This window comes from Chelonoidis abingdonii, chromosome 3, assembly GCF_003597395.2.
Source record: "Chelonoidis abingdonii isolate Lonesome George chromosome 3, CheloAbing_2.0, whole genome shotgun sequence".
NCBI classification, from domain to species: domain Eukaryota; kingdom Metazoa; phylum Chordata; order Testudines; family Testudinidae; genus Chelonoidis; species Chelonoidis abingdonii.
Genome location: NC_133771.1, coordinates 213,118,241 through 213,140,694, shown reverse-complemented (window position 1 = coordinate 213,140,694; position 22,454 = coordinate 213,118,241). Strand labels below are relative to the sequence as shown.

The 22,454-nt window shown below is 41.7% G+C and overlaps 1 protein-coding gene across 5 annotated transcripts in view; it reads left to right on the top strand.

Annotated features, from left to right (window-relative positions):
* The window catches only part of RALGAPA2 (Ral GTPase activating protein catalytic subunit alpha 2), a 327,987-nt gene that overhangs the window by 19,748 nt on the left and 285,785 nt on the right, over nucleotides 1-22,454 (top strand). For all 5 annotated transcript variants that reach the window (XM_075064508.1, XM_075064510.1, XM_075064509.1 and 2 more), the window contains exons 2-3: nucleotides 7,670-7,780; nucleotides 11,030-11,079. Coding sequence is in view for 2 of the 5 variants with exons in the window: in XM_032790845.2 (XP_032646736.1) it covers nucleotides 7,670-7,780; nucleotides 11,030-11,079 (161 nt within the window). In the remaining 3 variants the exon portion in view is untranslated. The remainder of the gene's footprint in view (nucleotides 1-7,669; nucleotides 7,781-11,029; nucleotides 11,080-22,454) is intronic.

The following is a 22,454-nucleotide window of genomic DNA, read 5'->3' as shown; positions in this document are numbered from 1 at the left end:
CCAGCCCTCTGGGTCCTGGCCGCCAGCCCTGCACAGCCCACTGCTGGTCTGGGGTTCTGGCTGATGGACCCTTGCCAGCCGGGGTCCAGGCCGCAGGCACTGCTCAGCCTGCTGCCGGCTTAGGTGAACAGAACCCCAGACCAGCAACAGGCTGAGCGGGCTGGCAGCGTAAGATCAATATTTTAATTTCATTTTAAATGAAGCTTCTTAAACATGTTGAAAATTCTGTTTATTTTACAATACAATACTAGTTTAATTATATAATATATAGACTTATAGAGAGAGACCTTCTAAAAAACGTTAAAATGTATTACTGGCACGCGAAATCTTAAATTAGACTGAATAAATGAAGACTTGGCACACTGCTTCTGAAAGGTTGCCGACCCCTGCTGTAAGCCAACTGCCCTTCCCTCCCCCCTTTGATCTCTGCAAGCAGAGATAATGAAGTCAGTGTTTCAAATTCATGCATTCTTTATTACTTCATCACACAGATGGGGGGATAACTGCCACGGTAGCCCAGGAGGGGTAGGGCAGGAGGGAAGCAACAAGTGGGGTTGTTGTAGAGGTACCCCCTAGAATGGCATGCAGCTCATCATTTCTGCGGGATGTCTGGGGCTCTGACCCAGAGCAGCCGTTTGCCTCTCTGATTCTTTTGTAGGCTTGCCTGATATTCTAGGCAGGACTGACTCTCCATTAGACAAAACTTAAAGAAGAGGATGACCTGGGGAGTCATTCCCATTTTTGTCCAGGCGCCCCCGACTGACCTCACCGAGGCCAGCCAGGAGCACCCATGACAGCAGCAGACAGTACAATAGGACTGGTAACCGTCTTTGTCAACTACCCCACCCATTGGAATTCTAGGTTGAGATCCCAGGGCCTGATGGGGCCAAAAATTTGTCACAGGTGGTTATGAGTAAATGTCGTCAGTCAATCCTCCCTCCGTGAAAGCAATGGCAGACAATCATTTTGCGCCCATTTCCCTGGATTGCCTGGGCAGACACCATAGCACAGCAACCATGGAGCCTTTTCAGCCCTTTTTCACTGTCACCATATGTCTATTGTACTGTCTGCTGCTTTGGGGAGACTGCGGGAGCTATGGGATAGCTACCCACAGTTCAACACTCTGGAAGTCAACACTAGCCTCGGTACATGGAAGCACACAGCCGATTAATGTGCTTAGTGTGACCGTGTGCCCTAGACTTTATACAATCTGTTTCCAAAAATCAATTTCTGTAAAATCGGAATAATCCTGTAGTGTAGACCTACCCTTAGGTTCATGATGAGCTAATGCAGAGTAGACATATTTGTGTCACAGAAGAATTTCTCGATGAAAAGGTCATTTGTGGAAGCTGGCAGAGCTATGATACACAGAGGGATGCTTGCTCTGTTTCTCTATGCTGTTGCAGGGGAAACTAATATTTATATAATGCCAAACAAGCATTAATTCCCTTGTGGAGTAAGGGAATATTCTTTCCATTTAACGGATGAGAAAGCAGAGGCACAAAGAGATTGAAGCCAACGTTTTAAAATATGGACCACTAACTTAGCTGTTTGACTTTGAGGTGTTGAGTACACGTTGATTTAATAGGAGATCTGGGTGCTCTGTATTTCTAAAAATGAGACTACTTACTAGGATAATACATTAGATTTTTTTTTTTTTACTCTTTTGAATGTACTGTATGCTTTGACCTGCTAAACATATTTGATTATAATGTTGCTTTTGAAACAATATAAACATATTGGTTCTGCAAAAATACAGTAAACTAATTTTACTGTTGTAAAATGTGAGCTTGCTAATATTAAGGTATGCTCAGAATTTGATATCTCAATAAGAAACATCCATATATATATAATTTTGAAGAAAACTACCTGATGCACCAAATCGCCTCACAGTGCTCTTCTGTACCAGAGTTAGTGTTGCTATTGTTCATTAAAGATCAGTAGGACTACCAAGAAAAGTGTCAGTCAGTGTCCAAGTTCATTCTTCCCAGTAAAAACAAATTATGATAGAAACTAAATAAAGATAGCGCAGAAAATTCAAAGGATATAGAAACTAACACTGTGCAATTTTGTACAGATTGGCCATCTATGGCCTTGGCTACACTTGGAAATGTGCAGCGCTGGGAGTTACAGCTGTGGTCGTACAGCTGTGTAGGAACAGCGCTGCAGTGTGGCCACACTTCACAGTGCCACGCGCAGTTTAGTACGCATTTGCACGCAGTTGCAGCGGCTGTTGGGAGTTGGTGGCATGTGGGCGCTATCCCACAGGCACCTTGTCCATTTTAGCGTGTGAGAAGGGGCGGAGTGGTGCGGGTCATTCTGCTTCTGTCCCAACGCCCCGTGGTTGCATCGCTCAACAGTTTGGTGCATGTGAGTCTGCAGCGCGGTGTTCTGTTAACGAAATGGAGCCCGAGCTTGCTGAGACTTTAGCTGATGAATTGTCGCCGCACATCATCGTTTGGCAGTTGAGCTATTCCTTCTGCTCCAAGTGACAGTGAGGAGTTCTGACAAACGATGATTACAGATATAGATTCACTGACGCATTGACACTAAACATGCTTGTGGCAATAATGGACGTGTCGAGCAGCGTTGTGGAACGCCTCCTTTGGCTCGGGGGGAAACAAGCCTGAGTGGTGGGATCAACATTCGTCCTGCAGTCTGGGATGACGAGCAGTTGGCTGCAGAACTTTTGGATGAGGAAAGCACTTTTTGGGACTCTGTGCTGAGCTTCTGCCCCCACCTGCGGCGCAAAGGACATGAGATTGAGAGCTGCCGTTTTGGTGAGAGGGTCGACAGGTGACAATTTGCAGTCGACGAAAGATGGGCAACTCCGAGCTACCAAGCTACCTTTGTATCAGTGCGGCGAGTACCAGGTTTGGAGTGGGAAAGATCGACCGTGGAATAGTGTTTGATGCAATGTTTTGCAATGCGGCCATTAATCGCATCCTGCTATAGAGAACCGTGGACTCGAATGTGAGTGCATCTGGATGTCTTTGACATAAGGGTTTCCCAATCGGGGGGGAGGCGATAGGATGGGACGTCAATCTTCTGGCCCCCACTTACAGGGCATCGAAGTAATAGACGGAAGCGCGTATTGTCTCTCATCGGTTCTCCAGGCGCTTATGGTCACCGTGGGCGTTTCACTTTGAATATTCACAGTGCTGGCCTGGAAAGGTGCATGATGCATGATCTTTCGACAGTGGCTTGTTCAGGAAGCTGAGGCTGGGACTTTTTTCCCAGACCGGAAGATCACAGTAGGCTGTAGAAACTGATAATGAAATTGTTTTTAATGTTCACTTCTATTAATGTAAGTTCATGTTCAACATTCACTACACTGCCTGCTTTAATCTGTCACTGGTTTGATTTGTATTTCATTGACTTGGCATGTGCCTCTCTTCATACAACTTTGTATTAGAAATTGGTATGAAAACTTTGATCAAATGTTATAGCCCCCTTTAGGATAGTTATAGTTTAATGAAAGAAACATGTGCTTTTTGCTAGAAGTAGAATAAATCTTACCCCCCATTCTGTAATCAATTGCACCATTGACTGAATGAGGTGTGCATGAGTGAGGCTTGGAAGAACCCACTTCCAGACAGCTACCACAGTTAAAGAGGGAATGGAAGCCAGAGCAAAAGACAATGCATTGTTAAGTGGGCCAATTGGAGGTAGCAGACATATTGACGACCGTCAGGGATTAAAGCAAGCACCTTCTTTTAGAAAACGCCTCTTTGAAGAGCATTGGACACACCCAGGCAAAAAGCAGCACAAACCAGACCAACGGACAAAGACCTAGATTTTGATCTGGTCTGGATTTGCATAGAGAAAGCTGCTATAAATACGATGGTTCTTGCAAGAAGGATCCCGGGTTCGTCTTGTCACCATGGAGCATCGATCCGGGATCGGCAGAAGCCCGGCTCCACCCCTCCTCCATCTAACTCACCTGGCAGTCAGTTAAGGGGAGAACTAGTTGGTAACAACAAGCAAGACGGAGGGTGTTGTGTCTGTGTGTGTGGTGAATGCATGACTGTTAATATTTAATATGGCATATGATAGAGTATTAATTAATTACCTGTATTACTAATAAATGTGGCTTTTTGCCTTAATACCCCCTGAAAAGATCGTATTGATATAAGAATACATATTGAGGTACAACAAGGGGGAACGTCGAAATGACCAACCACTAAATGATCCTTGGGAAGACCACCAGACTAATACCCTTAATGCGTTGGCTCAATTGAAACTGTACACAGGGGAAGCTTGACAGGAGCCAGCAAAGGACTGGTTCGACTACAGGCTGGCTGGGTGGGAGTTTGCTTTTGGCCGTTTTTAAATAGGGTACGTGAGATGGTGTCTATGGAAGTAGACTTGGGAAGAGCAGCATCCCTGCCGGTTATATCCGCGTGCTGTACCTTCCATAATCTTCTGTGAAGGGAAGGGTTGAAACATCCAGTGCCGATTGACCTCCGAGGTTCACGCTGGAGGCTGAATTTGCCCTGCAGAGAGCAGGGGCTACTAGACAGGCCACACATGGCTTTCAAGGATTAGGATGCCTTGAGGAGCATGAGTGGATGAAAGCCAACCAGTACTGTTTGGTGCTTGCACTGGTGTTCAGTGCAGTGGTTACAATGATTTTTTCCTTGGGGTACAGGTATGTTTCTCTTTCTGCAATAATAAAAACTGTTTAAAAGCCAAGAAATAATTTATTAACACAATTTACATTACATAAAAGGGCAGGGGGGGCGTTAGGGATGCTTGAACTGTACAGTCAGATTTTGCAATATGGTTCCTGCCTGGAGTTGCTCTGCAATGCCTGCTGCACTTCAGGATTACTATGCTGCATAGGTATGGGTGGTTGAGTGCAGAGGGTGAAGGGTCGTATTTCAGGGCTGGGTAGGTGGGGAAAAACAACAGGTTGGGGTGGGGGCACGGGTGGTGGTAAGGAAGCAGAATACTGGGGAAGGGAAAGTTATGAGCAAGCACTGGGGAAAAGGGAAGGAGCTTTGGGTTGGGGGTGGCTTAGCATTGGGATATATCTGCCCTGCATGGCTACCAGTGACTGCTTACAGTCTGTTTGGCGCGCCAGGAGGCTTATAAGCTGGTTTCGCTTTTCTTCTTTGCCATTCTTTTCTTTAGCCACTTTCTTTTTTCCTGCTTTGTTGCCGCCAACTGGTGCATTTTCTCTCTCCAAGTCTTTGCACTCTCCTTCTGTCTCTGGCATTACTGATTCATAAACTGCTTTCACCAAATCCTCTTTTGGTTCTCCTTTGCCTCCTTCTCAAGTTTATGTAGTCTCTTTTCGTGTACCAGTTAGAGCCACAGTATTCAACAGGGACACTTAAAAAAGAACAAACGGAAACATTTTATCACAGAGGCTGCATTGTTTATAATCACGTGCGGAGTTTTACACTCTTTGTGCATCATTTCAATACTATAACATAGCACAGAGAGGCAACAGCAGACAAGACATGGGGACTACTGGGGGTGGTACTATGAATCAATGTTTCTGCTGCGCTCCCCTGGGAAGTTGAGCTGCTGAGTGAGTCAGGGGTCAATGGGGTTCTTGTGCTTTGGGAAAGCAGAGTAGAGCTGCAGCTTGGGGGGACAGTGCACTTAAACAGTATCCCTACTTTTCAACAGGATTTATCCTTCCAGATTATCCTGCTCCGCATCACCTGGGAGAGCGGAGGGGTCTTCTCCCAGCAAGTGGATTCCACCTGTCCCTATTTGCAGCTTGCCTGTGGCAGCAATGGTCCCCCACCCCCTCACGGCACAGCGGGACGCGTTAGCCATGACTGGGACAAGGACCATGGTAGCTTCCCTATAAACTTGCGCAGCACGATTCCCACGCCTCTGGCAGAAACTTTTGTAGAGATTAACAGAGGCCGATTACTGCGACGGATAGACAAAGATCAATGGGCTATTTCCACATCTAGGCATGCATGCATGCACTCAGCAACCATAACCCTCCCGCTCCTCTCAACAAAACAGTTTAAAAGCTGCTTACCAGGATCACGATCTCTGCTCTGCTTCTTCACCAACAAGTTCCAGCTACTGCACTGGCTAGCCTCTCCTGGCTTGAGAAGAAGCTCCTGGCTGCAATGCTTCCTGACGCTGGGGTACCTTCCACCACCCAGTAACCCTCTCTGGTTCTCCACAGCCTCCCCCATCCTCCTCTCCCGTCCGAACTGTCATCTGGTTCTCGATTTGCAGTGGGTCACCCCCAAGTATCCTATCAGCTCGTTGTAAAAACGGCAAGGTTCGTGGGGGCAGCACCCTGAGCAGGTTTCTACTCACACGCGGCCTTTGCAACAGGGACTCGTCAGCTCCTTACTTTAACCCTGCACTGCAGCGCCGGTTCCCGTTCATGGCCCTTTGCAGGCACAGTTCTTTGATATTATCTGCCCATAGATATCATAATTTCTACGGCTGGAGCGCAGCTGAATGCACAGCACTCCTCACCCCAAATACTGATGAGGTCCTGCAATCGTCATTGCCCATGCTGGGTCCGTTTGGGGCGTGGAGGCACTGTCAGTGATTGATTGATTGATTGCACTCCACACCTGGCTGAGCAAACAGGAAGGAGATTTTTTAAAATTCCCAGGGGCATTAAAGGGTGGGTCACCTGAGCCCAGGCAGTGGAGTGTGAAACGATGAGCAGAGTGGCCGAAAAGGTATGCTGGGATACCTCCTAATACCCTGGAGGCCATAACAGCGCTTTTGTTTCCCACACCTGATGAGCAGCGCTGCATCACCAGCGCTGGAATTGCTACACTCCAATCAGACCAGGTGTACAGCCAGCGCTGCAGCCAGGGAGTTGCAGTGCTGGCTGGGCTTTCCAAGTGTGTACACAGAGTGAGTTGCAGCGCTGTAACCCCTTCACCAGCGCTGCAACTTTCCAGTGTAGCCAAGCCCTATGTCTAGAGAAAAACAGGCATTTATGATTCATTCTAAGCCCATTTCAGAGTACAGCCCTAACAATAAAGTCTCTACCAGGCACCTTCGTAATGTAATGTAATGTAATGTTATACTGCTGAGCTTCCATGCTGGCTTTGCAGCAGAATTTGACTAGCGGATATTATTAATAGAGGTTTGCACATTCTTCTTAGAAATCTGGGGGACACAATCATCTGGTGCACCAAATTAATTTTGGTGGCCTCTTTTAGGTTTTCATAACTATACATGGAGTAATGTCCATGCATAATTTGTATTTGCAATCACTGCAGTTTTACTTGCAAATCTTTTTGCACATGTAGGTGGCCAGTTAGACACCTTGCTGGTTCTCTGTTTGTTTGTTACAAATGCATGTATAAGTATGAGTGGCTGGCCCCCCATTGTTGTTGTTTGATTTTTTTTTGTAAATAATAAGACAAAACTTGTGCTTGGAAATATTGGGAACTGTTTTCTTGAAAATATCCATTTTTCGTCAGCTCCCTTTCGTAAAGGGAAATAGAGTTTAAATATCCACTTTTGAACATTAGTAGTGCAGTATAAATTTAATGTTAAATATTTTATAGAAAATAGTGTGACAGTTCTGTTATTGCTACATTAATAGTAGATTTTTTCATGATAACTTTTTTTTTTATTTTTGTATGGGGAAAATACAGGCTTCATACTTCTGCTGTTTTTAAGTTAGTGTCTTACCTTGTACTTTTTGTTAATTTTTCAGATATTGTGGATGGAAGTGACCTGAAGCAATTTTTTGAGATCAACTATTCTCAGATTTACTTTATCTTCTATGAAAATTTCATAACACTGGAAAATAGCTTGAAACAAAAAGGTAATCTGTCCTGTTCTACAGTTTTTCCAGGTTTTTTCATAAACCCTCAGGTGTTCTTAATCAGTTTGAAAAGCATTCCAATAAACACACACTCTAATTGGTATGTCTTCCATACTCTGCTGTATTCATAATGCTTTCATAGTTCCATACATTATAATATTTTATGTACCCTTAGCATCAATACTGTTACATTTTGAGTTTTCAGGTACTTAAGCTTCATTTTGTAAACTCAAGCCAGAAAAAGTAACGTGTGAAAGCAACTTATGAGCATTCCCTTCAACTTCTGTTTTTTTTCCTAAGAATTTGGATTTATAAATCTTAAACAAAGGAAAGCTGCTTAGAACGATCAATAGAAGCTATTATAGGTACATGCAAAAACCATTACCTAGAATAGAGGTGGGCAGACTTTTTGGCCTGAGGCCCACCTCTGGATGGAGAAATTGTATGCAGGGCCATGAATGCAGGGCAGGGGGTTGGGGTGCAGGAGGGAGTGCAAGGTGTTGGGGGGGCAGTGTGCAGAAAGGGGCTCAGGGCAGGGGGTTGGGGTGCGGGAGGGGACTCAGGGCAGGGGGTTGGGGTGCGGGAGGGGACTCAGGGCAGGGGGCTGGGGGCTCGGCAGGGGGTTCAGGTGCAGGAGGTGTGTGGTAGGGCAGGGGGTTGTGGTGCAGGAGGAGTGTGGGGTGTGGCATAGGGCTGGGGTGCCGGAGGGGTGCAGCAGGGGGCTCAGGGCAGGGGGTTGGGGTGCAGAGTGCAGGAGGGGGTTTGGGTGCGGGCTCTGGCTTGGCACCGCTTACCTTGAGTGGCTCTGGGGTGGCAGTGGCATGCAGCGGAGCTAAGGCAGGCTCCCTGCCTGCCCTGGCCCCGCGATGCTCCCGGAAGCGGATGGCACCACATCCCTGCGGCCCCTGGAGGAGGGGGTGGGCAGAGGACTCTGTGTGCTGCGCTTGCCTGTGGGTACCTTCCCCTACAGCTCCTCTTGGCTGGGAACTGGGAACCATGGCTAATGGGAGCTTCGGGGGAGGCACCCACAGGCGAGGGCAGTATGCAGAGCCCTCTGTGCCCCTCCTCCCCCAGGGACTGCAGGGATGTGGTGCTGGCTGCTTCCGGGAGCAGTGCGGGGCCAGGGCAGGAAGGGAGTCTGCCTTAGCCCCTTGGCGCCATGGGGGTGGCAATCCCATGGGGCAGATCCAAAGCCCTGACGGACTGGATCTGACCTATGGGCAGTAGTTTGCCCACCCCTGACCTAGAACAGAGCATTTCAAAAACACTTGTAGGTATGGGGATATTATCTGGCTTAAATACTAATTTAAAATCCATTGACCATTATGTGTTTGACTTCCCACTTAGCAATGAACAATTTTACCCATACCTATAAATCAGAGGGTTTTATGAAACTGCATTGAAACTATGAATTAAAAGTGGAAAATAAGACTTGTAAAGAATGAAGAATGATATTTGCAATATGCCCTAATATTATTTTTAAAATACGCTTCATATGACACCAAACTCAGAATGGTATGACAGATTGCTGATGAGGAGTTTTCAGAACCCCCATAACTTTTCAGCTCAGATCCACAAAGAGACTTAAGTGTTGCAGTTCCTAACTTTTAGATGCCTAGAAAATCACTGAACAAAAATGGGATCTCCAAAGTCTGAATTGGGCACCTAGGCTCCCTGTACAGTGATTAGGAGGAGATAGGCACCTAAGAATGGCATCAAAAAATGCCAGCCTGCTAGGTGGGGAACTGCGTAAGCTACCTAATGGGAGATGCCAACGAGGAAGGTGTCGTAAGCCCCTCCAACAGAGTTTGGTGCTGAAGTCCAGGCTGCAGGGAGATTCCTATCTCTGCTTGAGATCCACAGCCGTGAACACTCTCCTGGAGTAAGATGGCTTCAGCACCTAATTCCATGGAAAATGACTGGGGATTGCGATGGAGGAGGAGGAACCAGAGGTAGCAACGGCCTTCCTTATAACCTTTAACCCAGTGTTTTAAGGTACTTACCTGGGATGTAGGAGACCTTGGTTCAATTTCTCCCTCTAATGAGGAGAAGGGATTTGAACAGGAGATCTCCAGCTCTCAGGTGATATTTGTCTGCTTCCTAACAAGGGACTATGAGTCCTTGCCCAACAGGGGTGTGTAATTAACAGAATTATTAACACTAGCTGGTGGAAGAGGTGAGACTAGGCTTTATGGTCTCCTGGCTCCCATCACATTGGGTCTTTCTATAGACCAAAGGATATTTTAATTGTTTTTGCTTGTCTTGCTGGGAGCTCTAGCTCTGTGTGTGTATTGTATGCATACTGTGCAGGAGGTTCAGCAGGACCCTGAACACCTGAAGTGCAGTTGGAGCATTCAGAAAATTGATGGGCAGTTTTTCAAATTCTACGGTGCATGTGGAAATGGCAATTTGCTACTGTTTGTGTGCAAACTACACCTATGTTATAAAGTTGCACCACGTCAACTAAAGGTGAGATTTTTAAAGCAATTTAGTTAAATCTGTGAAAAATCCCATGTGGACACTCATGAGCCAGTTTTAAGTTGACTTAAATCTGTTTAGTTTGCGTTGGTAAATGTACAAGCACCAGCCTAATCCAATATAACTGGTTTTAAACTGATAAGTGTGTTCACATAGGTTTTGAATTTGCACTGATTTAACTAAATGCATTTTAAAAACCAGTTTAAGTTAGTACAACTTGTGTGTAGACAAGGCATTATCAGGGAAGGAAAGGATTAACTAGTCTTCAGATGGGTGATTTAAAAAACATGTTTTCAAAATATATATGTTTAAATACACTCTTTTTATTAACTGAAAGCTATTTAAAGACTTTAGTGATTAATTTAATCTAGATTATGCCTGGCACAAAAATTAAGAATTGTATATATATCAAATGTTTACATATTTTGTTGAGGAATAATTAAGTCCCCGATCCTGCAAATAAGCATATGCTCAATTTTAATCACATGAATAGTTCCTTTGACTTCGGTTAACATGAAGGTTCTTCAATGGAACTATGCATGTGCTTTAAGTTAAGCATGAAGATACGAGTTTGCAGGATTGGGGCCTTAGGTGTTAGATATTGTTAGCGGCTAAATATACTGCAATATGGGGATATACCTTTCTGTACTGGCTCAAAGTCTTTCAGTTCACTTAAATAATAAAAAATTCTGTTCCTTTTTATGTTTTCCTGTGATTACAGAGCAACAAATCATGTTATTTTGATATGAAATACTGTTTTCTGTATTGCAGGGAATAAATCACAAAGGGAGGAGCTGGACTCCATTCTGTTTCTTTTTGAAGTAAGTTATCTTATTACACTGTTCACTCCACAATGAGACCTACAAAACTTATTCTTCACAGCTTCATTCCTTGCGTAGTCATTTATACCCTGTGCAGAATAAATTTAATACACACAAATTAGAATGGTGGCAGTGTTTTATTCCCATTTTGCACAAGTGTCAGTGACTATATAAGTTGCAAGTCAGTAGAGATTCAGGCCCTGTATTTACTAATACTTCTTCTTTTTTAAATAAATATTCAGAAATAAACTCTGTACTATGATACATGAATACCATGAGCTTGAGTAATATCTAGACATAAGAAATCCAAAATGAAAATAAAAGCTATTTCATCTTGCAACTTTATAGGGAGCCTAGTTCTAGATTCCTCTAGCCTTTAATCACTATTATATATTGTAGTAGTCAGTTTCTTCCAATCAGAATAAAGGATTTTTTAAAATCTCTTGACTTCAGCCTTTTAGGCTTTCTGATTAATGCTAATGAAAAATATAACTAAAAATCACATTTAAATTATTTTAAGACCATAAATATTGTAGAAATATAAAACACACAATTTGGAGATAAATTTTCTGTATGTTGATTTGTATTGTTGGGGGTACTGTGTCTAACAGTGTTGCCTCTGCCAGAGTCTTGAATGAGATGACATTTATGATGTAAAAGTGATGCATTATTTCTAAAGATATTATAAATCCTTTAACTTTCTGCAGTTAAGAATTCCCTACGTACTCTTTTCAGCTATGCTTGTTCAAAGCACTGAACACCCTTTGTGTTGTGATAGCTACATCAGACCAGGAGAAAAATTAAACTTAACCTCTCAATCAAAACTTTTTATTTTTCAAAGTGTGAATAAGAATGCTTCAGCACATTAAGGGGTTGAGGGTTTGCTTGCTGGTAGAAAGGTATGATTTATAATTAGAGATAAAAGTTATCCCTTCAATTTTAATCATGTTTCCTGTGTACGTTTCTATCTTGTTGAACCACCAACAAATGTTTTTCTGCCCATGTTGATGAAATGCAAGCTGAAATGAAAATTGTGGGGAGCACAGACTTGAGTGCTGAATGTCTCCACTAGGCTTTAGGAAAGTATTCAGCAGCAGAATAAGTCTTATCTTGCATTTTAAAATTTTTCTCCTTTTCCCTCCAAAATCCACCTTTCAGTTCCTGCTTCACTAAAGTTCTCTGAGTGCATCATTCTAGGATTTCAGATACCCTAAGATTCTTCATAGCTCCTGATATCTAGTGTTACAGTGACAAGCTCTTAGAACTTCAATGAAGTACCATGTGAAAGAGGATTTCACAGTGGGAAGAAAATGAAAAGCAAAAAGACAAGTTAAAACATACACTTGAGCTAAAGGCGCCCTTCAGCCTAGCTAGTGGAATTTTTCAACACAAATCTGTGTGCAGTCTTACTCTTAAGTTTGTGTTTGAGAACAAAAAATATTGCTACACATTTCGAAAGCTCCCACCATCACAGTATTTGGAATTCCACATTGTGTCTCTGGCCTTCTATATGGTAGAAAAACACCATGCTCAGTAATATTTGTTCCCCTTTACTCAGTTGAAAGGTGTAAAACATCCACATACAAGTGATACAGTTCTAAGGAACATTTCTCACACACTGTTTCTGGGGGTTAATAAACAACTGACTTTGTTCCTGCCTCAACTGTTTGTGTCAGTGTGGATAGAGGAGCTATCTCTCCGTAGCTGCAAGTTGGCAAACCACCTTTGGTTCACTACCGAAGAGTCTCCTCTCTGCCTCCCACATCATCTCCCCCATTTCCCCTCCAGAAATGCCCTCAGCCTCTACAAGTTCTCCCCTGCTCATGTCCTCAATTGGTGAAACAATTCTGATGTACCCGCTGAGAGTAGTGTAGCAGAAAAAGATGAGGGCTTCCCTTGAGTAATGATGCTTGGCCACCACACTGCATTTTCTATTGCTTAGATATGTCCCTTTTTCTTCACTAGTGCCCTCCATTTTGGTCCTTAGCTGGCAAACCAACTGTGGTTCATTGGCTGGTGGGGTCATTGGCAGAGGTATGTCGTCATTTCCCTTAGAGAAGTAGGGCTGGGGAGAGGTCCAAGACAGCTTAGCTGTGCTGTCCATTCCTCTCCCACTCCCCATGTCTATCCCTCACAGGGCCTGGGGAAGGTGTCTAGAGAAAGATCTAACAAATAACTGGATCCTGACACCCCTCTGTGGTGAAGATACGTACTCCCAAGGCATTCAAAATTAAACAGTTTAAGGCAATGCCAGTATGGGTGCCTGGGAGAAAGATAACTGATCAGCATGCCTAATGTGGATGCACTGAATTGTTTGTGTCTCAGTGCAGAAAATGACTAATTACAAATGGTTCAGTTCTCCAGTGCAGACAAAGCATCAGTAACAACTGGATCTAATTTTTGCACTTCACAGAAAAGAGATGGTTTTCCGACAGCCATGCAAACTCAAGCTGAGGTGTAAAAGCCAGCATGTATCTATCAGTCTTGCACATCACCTTCTGAAATAGAGACTCTGTATTTGGAAATTAGTTAACAGTTTTAATGAGTATGTGCAAACCACCAAAGAAGAGAGTACACTTGCCAGTAGTTTATATTGATTCTGCAGTGCTAAGAAGTTTAAAAGTTTTTAAAAATGTATATATCTTCTTAACTGAAGGAAACAGATATCATTTGGAATTCACACAGGGATGAGATTTTTTCTTTTAACTAAAATATTTTTTTTAAATAGTTGCAATTATGACCAGAAATGGAAAAACTAGCATGCTGGGATTGTCCCTGGAGTTAACAAGGCAATTTGTATTTTAACATATCATTTAACACGCCTTTTTTTCTAGTGTGAACACAGTTTAAGAGAGTGAAGAAAAGTGAGGAAAAATCATGCCAGGGGAACTACATTGCTGAAGGAAGGGGGGAAATGGGATGCCTGATATTCATTTGAAAGTGCCTCTCAACTGTTGGTAAGGGAGGAAATTCTGGTATGTGAATTTTGATAAGGATGTCTGGTCTACAATATATTTATTGTTCATATCACAGTTGCATTTAGGAGCCCCAGTTATGGCCCAGAACCCCATTATGCAAGGAACTGTACAAACACGTAACAGAAGATTACATTAAGGCTATCAAGATCTATGGAGACCAATGAGGGAGGAAGAAGTTTTGAGGCTTTGTGTGGGTGAAAATTACTTTGGCATGCAAAAAGTCAGAGTGTGAACAGCGTGAAACAATAGCTGTGAGATGTGAATTATTGTTCTTCTCAATTCCTGGGATATGGATAAGATCCTGCAGCTAGCACGGATTAAAAACACTCTCAAATAACTCTACTAAGATCACCTTTTTCTTGGACTTTGGGTGGAGAAACAACATACACACCACATATTCACTTCAAGGAAGTGAAAAGAGGCTAAATATACCAGTGTAAAGTACTCTGATGGACATGGTGAATTCTTTACAAAATCATAAGAAGCCCATAACGTCATTTGAATGTAGGTTGCATCACAGGAGAAACTGGGATGATCCTACTGGTTCTGGAATTAAAATACATCCTCAAATCAATCTTCTTGGTCAGAAGTGGAACGTCTACCAGCTGATTGACCTGCCTGGGTTTATTTTTTGATGGAACTATGATTATCTATAGATACCTTATTCAGAAATCCTGTTGGTAATTCAGGCCCATGTTTGTTAATGTGGGCACTACAATGGCTCAGCTACGGCAGTGCAGCTGTGCCACTGTAGCAACATAGTGTAGATGCCTCCTGTGGGAATGGGAAGTGGCTTTCTGTTGGCCTACCCATGTCTATCCCAGGGATTAGGTTGGCATAATTACGGTGCTCAGGGTTGTGAATATTTTCAAACCTGGGAGTGCCGTAGTTATGTCAACCTAACTTTTAAGTGTAGACCAGGCCTAAATCTTAACAATTGTAGATCCTGAGCCTGTCAGGTGGACCTACTGAGGATGACAGTTTGAACTTGAACTTTTAGTTAGCGGCTACAGAATCTGCTTCCATTAACAACCTCCCCAGTTCCCATTCCCTAAAATATGGTCCCTCCACTTCTTAGGTATTTAACATGGTGATAGCTTGCCACTCTCTGAAGATCTGCAGCTTTGAGTGAAAGTTAAAAATGGAAAACCAAGCACAGACTTCCAGCAGTTAAACTGATATGCAGTTATTTCCCTTGGAACTAAAGCTATCCAAACAGTATTCAAACTAAACTCCTAGCCCTGAAAAATATTTTAAAATTGTCCAACTAGGTTAGAGGGTGAGCACACTGTGGAACCTGGAGTTGGAAAAGCTACTGATGCAGTCCTGAATCTTCACTCCTTAGTCAAACAGCTCAAAAAGAGACAGCAAGAAATGACTTGACTTAGTTTAGAAATAATATGAGAATAAAGAGTTTCTGAAAATTTTTGAATAAAGGAAACCTTCTCTGCAGGTGCAAAGCTTTAAAATGCACTGAATTTAAAGCAGAAGTAGCTATTGATGGAGCTCCGAGACCAGTTTCTCCCTCACTGCAAAAATTGGAAGTTGTCCAAGAGATGTAGTTATTAAGATGCACTACTATCAGATGAGAGACTCCTGCGACTTTCAGGAGATATAAGAGGAAAAAGAACTTTTTTTTTTCTGAGGGCATAAAATCAAAGTCTTCAAAGACTTCACTGAAACTTTGAGTCAGGAAAGCAACAGAAGAATTAAGGCAAAGAGAACACAAATGTAAATGGAATTTTCCCTATAAACTCATTTTACCTGTCACAGCAAGATTTTCAGTCTGTGAAACCTAGAAGGAGAAAAAGTGCTTCATTCTCTGGGACTGCCTGAGAAGACAGAGCTAAAATACAAGGAAATGATTCTGAGGAGAATTTAGAGGACTGGCAGTGGCAGATTGCAGAGTCCTTGAAGACAAAGTAGTAGGGTTAGTATTCAGCTTTGCAGGCAGCAGTGAAAGATGAAGAAGAGCTTTGAGGCTAGGGTCTGAATGTGTCAATAATTCCTTTTTAGAAATATTCAGAATCCTATAATAATGTATCTGCTGTAATGAATTAAGGATAAAATGTAGAAAGTTTCTAAGTCCCATTGACTTTCAATGAGACATAGGCTCGTAAGTGATGTAGGCCCAGTCTAGACTTAAAAATTGAATCAGCCAAGGTATGTTGCTTGGGTCTTTGAGAAATTTCACACCCTGAGAGCCATAGTTTAGTCTACCTATCACACCCTGGTGTAGACACAACTAGGTTAATAGAAGAATTCTTCTGTTGACTAAGCTGCTGCATCTCAGAGAGATGGAGAAGATTATTTCAGGGATAATTTTAATTTGATTAGAGCAGCTGGTTTAGTGCATTTGGATGGGAGGAAACATCGCTACTGGAGTGGATGAATCTCAACTGTATGAACAGAAAATGAAAGTGCTCTTAATGTACTCCAGAAACCATATCACACAGTATAATCCTAATCTGTCCCTGAAGTCCCAGATAGCAATGACTGTCTAAAATTAGGTTTCTAAATGCATTTGTAGCTACCTGAAGAGGTGGCCTGATTTTTAAAAATGCTGATCATATAGCAGCTGTAATTGATTTCCCTGTTTTAGTTTTGTTAGTGTTGCTAAAAAAGCAATTTTGAGGCTGCTATTTCTCTTTCTTTGATGTTAGTCCAGAAGTGAATTATTGTCTTTAGCTGGGAACTACTTCTTCAGTGCTGACTTTATACTCATAATGGCATTAGAAATGGAGATTATTTTCTAGAACAAGGAAGAAAAGAAGACTCTTCAATATAAAATTTAAAATGAAATTTAATTAAGGTTGTTCTCAGCTCCTGCATACAGATCTTCCTTCTTACAGAGCAAGGATCAGTGAAACACTCCATCTTTTGTCTTACATGCATCTATATTTTAATTGCCAATAAACTAGGAGTATAAACAATTAAAAAAACACTTGGTCATCTTAATGTGTGTCTGTAACCTGGAAAAAAAATGAAATGGAAGTTTGGGCAATCTGGAATTTTCAGTCTCATATCTTTTGACTTGTTTGTTGTTTTTTCCTAATTTACAACACTTCATTTTCAACCTGTAATCTGAATCTGCTATTTATGTTAACACTAATAAAAGAATCTAAAGTAGGAGTTTAGCCATTAAGTTTATACATGAGGCAGAACAGAGTCATGTTAGCTATTGTATAGTTGTTTTAGCTCTTTAATGGCAACAGCAGAAAAATATTCTCCTCCCCCACCCAAAAAAGTAAGAGGAAGGCATTGTGGGCTAAGCAAGGCATCAGAAGGCAGTTGCTCCCTAAGTTTTAATCTCAGGTCTATGTTAACTTACTCTGTGGTCTTGGAAAAGTAATTGTGTCTATTTTTCCACTCAAGAAACAGAGCTAATACCCACCTAGCTAGGTTATGTTAGTATTTACTTGAGCATGAGCTTTCGTGAGGTACAGCTCACTTCTTCGGATGCATAGAATGGAACACACAGACAGGAGATATTTATACATACAGAGAACATGAAAAGGTGGAAGTACGCATACCTACAGGACGAGTCTAATCAATTGAGATGAGCTATCATCAGCAGGGGAAAAAAAACTTTTGAAGTGATAATTAAGATGACCCATAGAAGGTGTGAGGAGAACTTAACATAGGGAAATAGATTCAATTAGTGTAATGACCCAACCATTCCCAGTCTCTGTTTAGACCTGAGTTAATTGTATCTAATTTGCATATTAATTCGAGTTCAGCAGTCTCTCTTTGGAGTCTGTTTTTGAAGTTTTTTTGTTGCAAAACTGCCACCTTCAAGTCTGTCACTGAGTGGTTAGAGAGGTTGAAGTGTTCTCCCACTGGTTTTTGAATGTTATGATTCCTGATGTCAGATTTGTGTCCATTTATTCTTTTGCGTAGAGACTGTCCAGTTTGGCCAATGTACATGGCAGAGGGGCATTGCTGGCACATGATGGCATATATCACGTTGGTAGATGTGCAGGTGAATGAGCCCCTGATGGCGTGGCTGATGTGATTAGGTCCTATGATGGTGTCACTTGAATAGATATGTGGACAGAGCTGGCATCGGGCTTTGTTGCAAGGATAGGTTCCTGGGTTAGTGTTTATGTTGTATGGTGTGCGGTTGCTGGTGAGTATTTGCTTCAGGTTGGGAGTCTGTCTATAAGCAAGGACTGGGCTGTCTCCCAAGATCTGTGAGAGTGAAGGATCATCTTTAAGGATAGCTTGTAGATCTTTGATGATGCGCTGGAGAGGTTTTAGTTGGGGGCTGTAGGTGATGGCTAGTGGTGGTCTGTTGTTTTCTTTGTTGGGCCTGTCCTGTAGTAGGTGGCTTCTGCATACTCTTCTGGCTCTGTCAATCTGTTTTTTCACTTCAGCAGGTGGCTATTGTAGTTTTAAGACAGGTTTCAAAGTAGCAGCCATGTTAGTCTGCATCAGCAAAAAGAACAGGAGTACTTGTGGCACCTTAGAGACTAACAAATTTATTTCAGCATGAGCTTTCGTGAGCTACAGCTCCCTTCTTCAGATGCATAGAATGGAACACACAGACAGGAGATATTTATACATACAGAGAACATGAAAAGGTGGAAGTATGCATATGCTCCCGATGAAGGGAGCTGTAGCTCACGAAAGCTCATGCTGAAATAAATTTGTTAGTCTCTAAGGTGCCACAAGTACTCCTGTTCTTTTTGCGGATGCAGACTAACACTGCTACTACTCTGAAACTTAGTATTTACTGTTTCTACGTTAATTTAAAAAATGCAAGGCACTGTAGGGTGACTAATACTAAAAAAAAATACTTGAAAACACTTAGGACAAAAATACTGTGTAAAATGGAAAAATATTGCGCAGTAACTTTTATGAACATAACAGCATTAGGTCCTGATTCAGCAAATTGCTTATGCATGTGTTTAAATCTCATGGTTGTGTTTTGCTGGATAAAATGCATTAAAAGCCTTACATTTACTTAATTTTAAACGTGCTTATGTACTTTATTGAAACAAGGCTTTAAAGGCTTAAAATAGAACCAAAAACTTTGAAATCCACCAGTATCCTTTGACTTCTATTAGCTAAGACTTACTGAGATGTTTACCATTCAGGAATACATATTATATAGTTATCAACAGCATGAGGAAGAGGAAATCCATGGATAAGATAGTTCCATAAAACTAGGAGTGACCTGCTCTATAATGTTTATCTGTTGGAAATAAGATGACAATCCTTTTTTCTAGTAAGCTTATCACTCATTATCTCTGGTACACTATTAGTAATGTAATGCACAAAGGAGAATGGTCCTTTTGGAAGGAGCTATTAATTCATAGACCAAAGGATACTTCAGTGTGAATATAGGACAGAGAAAACAGTGTAAATGCCAATCAAACAAAGAAACATACCTCAAGCCATAGGAGATGAAATTAATTGGTTGTTTAGTTTACCATATGTAATCCTATTTCAGCAGGAGCCAAGGTTTTCCCGATATTTTCTTCTAATTAGGTAAATAATTAGTTAGGATTAAAACATCCTCAATACAGGTGCTGAGGGTTAACTGAGTTTAAGAATCAATAAACATATTTAGGAAAGAGATTTACATAATTTTTTTTACTTTTTTCCAGTATATTTCGGTGGTATTTGCAACTGTTTTAGAGTGACACCTAGTGTTTGTTTAAAACAAAAGAAAGTAACTCGCTTCTCCACAAATTGTTTTAAAGCATAAAACCTTTTTAGTTCCAAATAGAGAAGGCTGCTTCTGCTTTAATTTGGGATACTTGTCTGCACATCAGCATCAGTGTTTATATACCTAATATCTAATTAAAACCAATATAGTAATGGATATGAAACAGTCAGAAGGGAGGAAATCTATTAAATTAAAAGGCAGTAACATCAGACATCAATACCTGTTCACAGTGACTATTTTGGAATGTTTTTATGACCAAACAAAAAATGTAAGGTTTTTAAAACTCCGCTCTCTGGAATATTCTGTAAAATGATTTTGGCCTTAGTCCAGTTTCCAGTGGTTCTATATCAATTACCATCACAATTGAAATATTTAGCACCCTTATTCAGTCAGACCGTGGAGGTTAAAGGCTGGATAAATGTGAAGATTGAATTTCCCTCTCTTCCTTAGCGATGGTCACTCCCTGTCAAAGTAACAGAATATTTTCAGGAAGCTTGTACTACCGCTATCTGGGCTGTAACTTTCTGTGACTACAGAAGGCATTACTCGTTAAGGCTGAACTCGGTCATGATGCACCTTTTATGAGCACTATATTTACATAAATGTAACCTTATATAACATACAGTAATCTGTGGAATTCACTACCAGAGTAGGTAATTGAGAGAGCTGGATTTTGAGAGAGCTTGATTCCTCTTATAGCCATTCATACTTAGGAACCTCTGATATCTTGCCTCGGACAACAACCAATGTCTAATGCTTCAGACAAAGAAAAGAAAATCCCCTTCCACCTCCGTAGTGTAGCTAGACAATTGTACTGTGCTGTATGTGGCATAGCTTGGAGATTTTCTTCCAGATACCTGCAGTTACTTGTTTTTAAACACAAAAGCATAGTTTCCTAACTTTCATAAGTGCAAACTCTTTCAGGAAGACAAAAGTTAAAATAAGAATTTTATATTGCAGAAAGGTCTAGGTTTTACACTGGTTTTCCCACAAGGGTATATATTTTTCCTTTTCAAAGATCATAATGAATAAAAATATTTGAACTTACACAAACTCATACTATGTGCTACTGCTTGTTTCAGTCTAGAACTAATGATTGGTCTTTAGAAATATCTCTAGATATAAAAATTTAAAGGCCCATATTTTCAGAAAGGGAAGGATACATCTGTATGGTGCACACATGCCATTATGATGGGCATGGTTTAAGAATCTGAATGGAATTGGTATATAGACTTATGTCCTAAATTTATGTGTGCAGTTGCGCACAAATTCACTTGTTGTGCACGTACTCAGGTTGTGCATACAGTCATAGTAGGAGCTTAATTGAACATGGATCATCCACATCCTTCTTTGGAAAACGTAGTGTGAATAATATACAGGAAACAAGATAATTAAACAAATGTTAAGATGTCTGTGTGACCCAGGCAGAGGGCATAGGTGTACATAAAAGTTACAGAGATCCCCTGAGTCTGGCCTCTACCTTCTGCTCTGCCAAAGAATGTCAGTAAGGTCTCTAATGAAAGCCTATGTCACACTGGTTTGCATAATCATTGTGAGATATGTATATGGAAAATATGTAGTTATATATTTATACTAAAAATTATCTTCTCTAGCACTGTGAGTTAAGGCAAGTGTCATGGAAAGACATATCTGGCTTTAAGACTAAGCTTTATAAGTTTATGGAGGGGATGGTATGATAGGATAGCCTAATTTTGGCAATTAATTTGGCAATTGATCTTTGATTATCAGCAGGTAAGTATGCCCAGTGGTCTGTGATGGGATATTAGATGGGATGGGGTCTGAGTTGCTACAGAGAATTCTTTCCTGGGTGCTGGTTGGTGAGTCTTGCCCATATGCTCAGGGTTTAACTGATCGCCATATTTGGGGTTTGAAATGAATTTTCCTCCAGGGCAGATTGGCAAAGGCCCTGGAGGTTTTTCGCCTTCCTCTCCAGCATGGGGCACAGGTCGCTTGCTGGAGGATTCTCTGCCACTTGAGGTCTTCAAACTACAATTTGAGGGCTTCAGTAACTCAGACATAGGTTAGGGGTTTGTTGCAGAAGTGGGTGAGTGAGATTCTGTGGCCTGCGTTGTGCAGGAGGTCGGAGTAGATGATCATAATGGTCCCTTCTGACCTTAAAGCCTATGAGTCTATGAAAGGCGATGCATATGCCGCTTGCAGGCAGAGTGGAAATGATGCTTACCTCACTGTAGTTGGTCATGTCCAAATTAAGTATTATATGGTTCACAATGGATGCCCATTTACAGTCTGAGCTAAATGCTAATCAGGAGTTTGCAGGGCTGGAGGGAAAAATAAAAACGGGAGTTATCCTGTTTAGAAGTAAGATAATGACCTTTTGAAATTACATCTGGAGTGCAGATGAACTGCCAGGGTTCCATCCTCTGAGGACAGGCAACCAGTGTACTTAATCTTATAAGAAGGAGGTCTTAGCCAAACTGGTTAAAAGTCCTGGGAAAAGGTATTTTGGGGTAAGCTATCTTGTAGGAGCTAGGGGAATGTATGCAGATTAAGTTTAAGCTCTAGAGAGTGTTATAATTTTGTTTTATATGTAACCATTTGTTTCCAGTATCACTTGAATCTCTGTTCTTAGATAAAACATCTATCTAGGTGAATTTTATAAGCTGGTGTGTACTGTTCCTTTGGAAATAGTGAGTCTGAGAGTTAGTTAATAATGGAGATATACCCATCTCCTAGAACTGGAA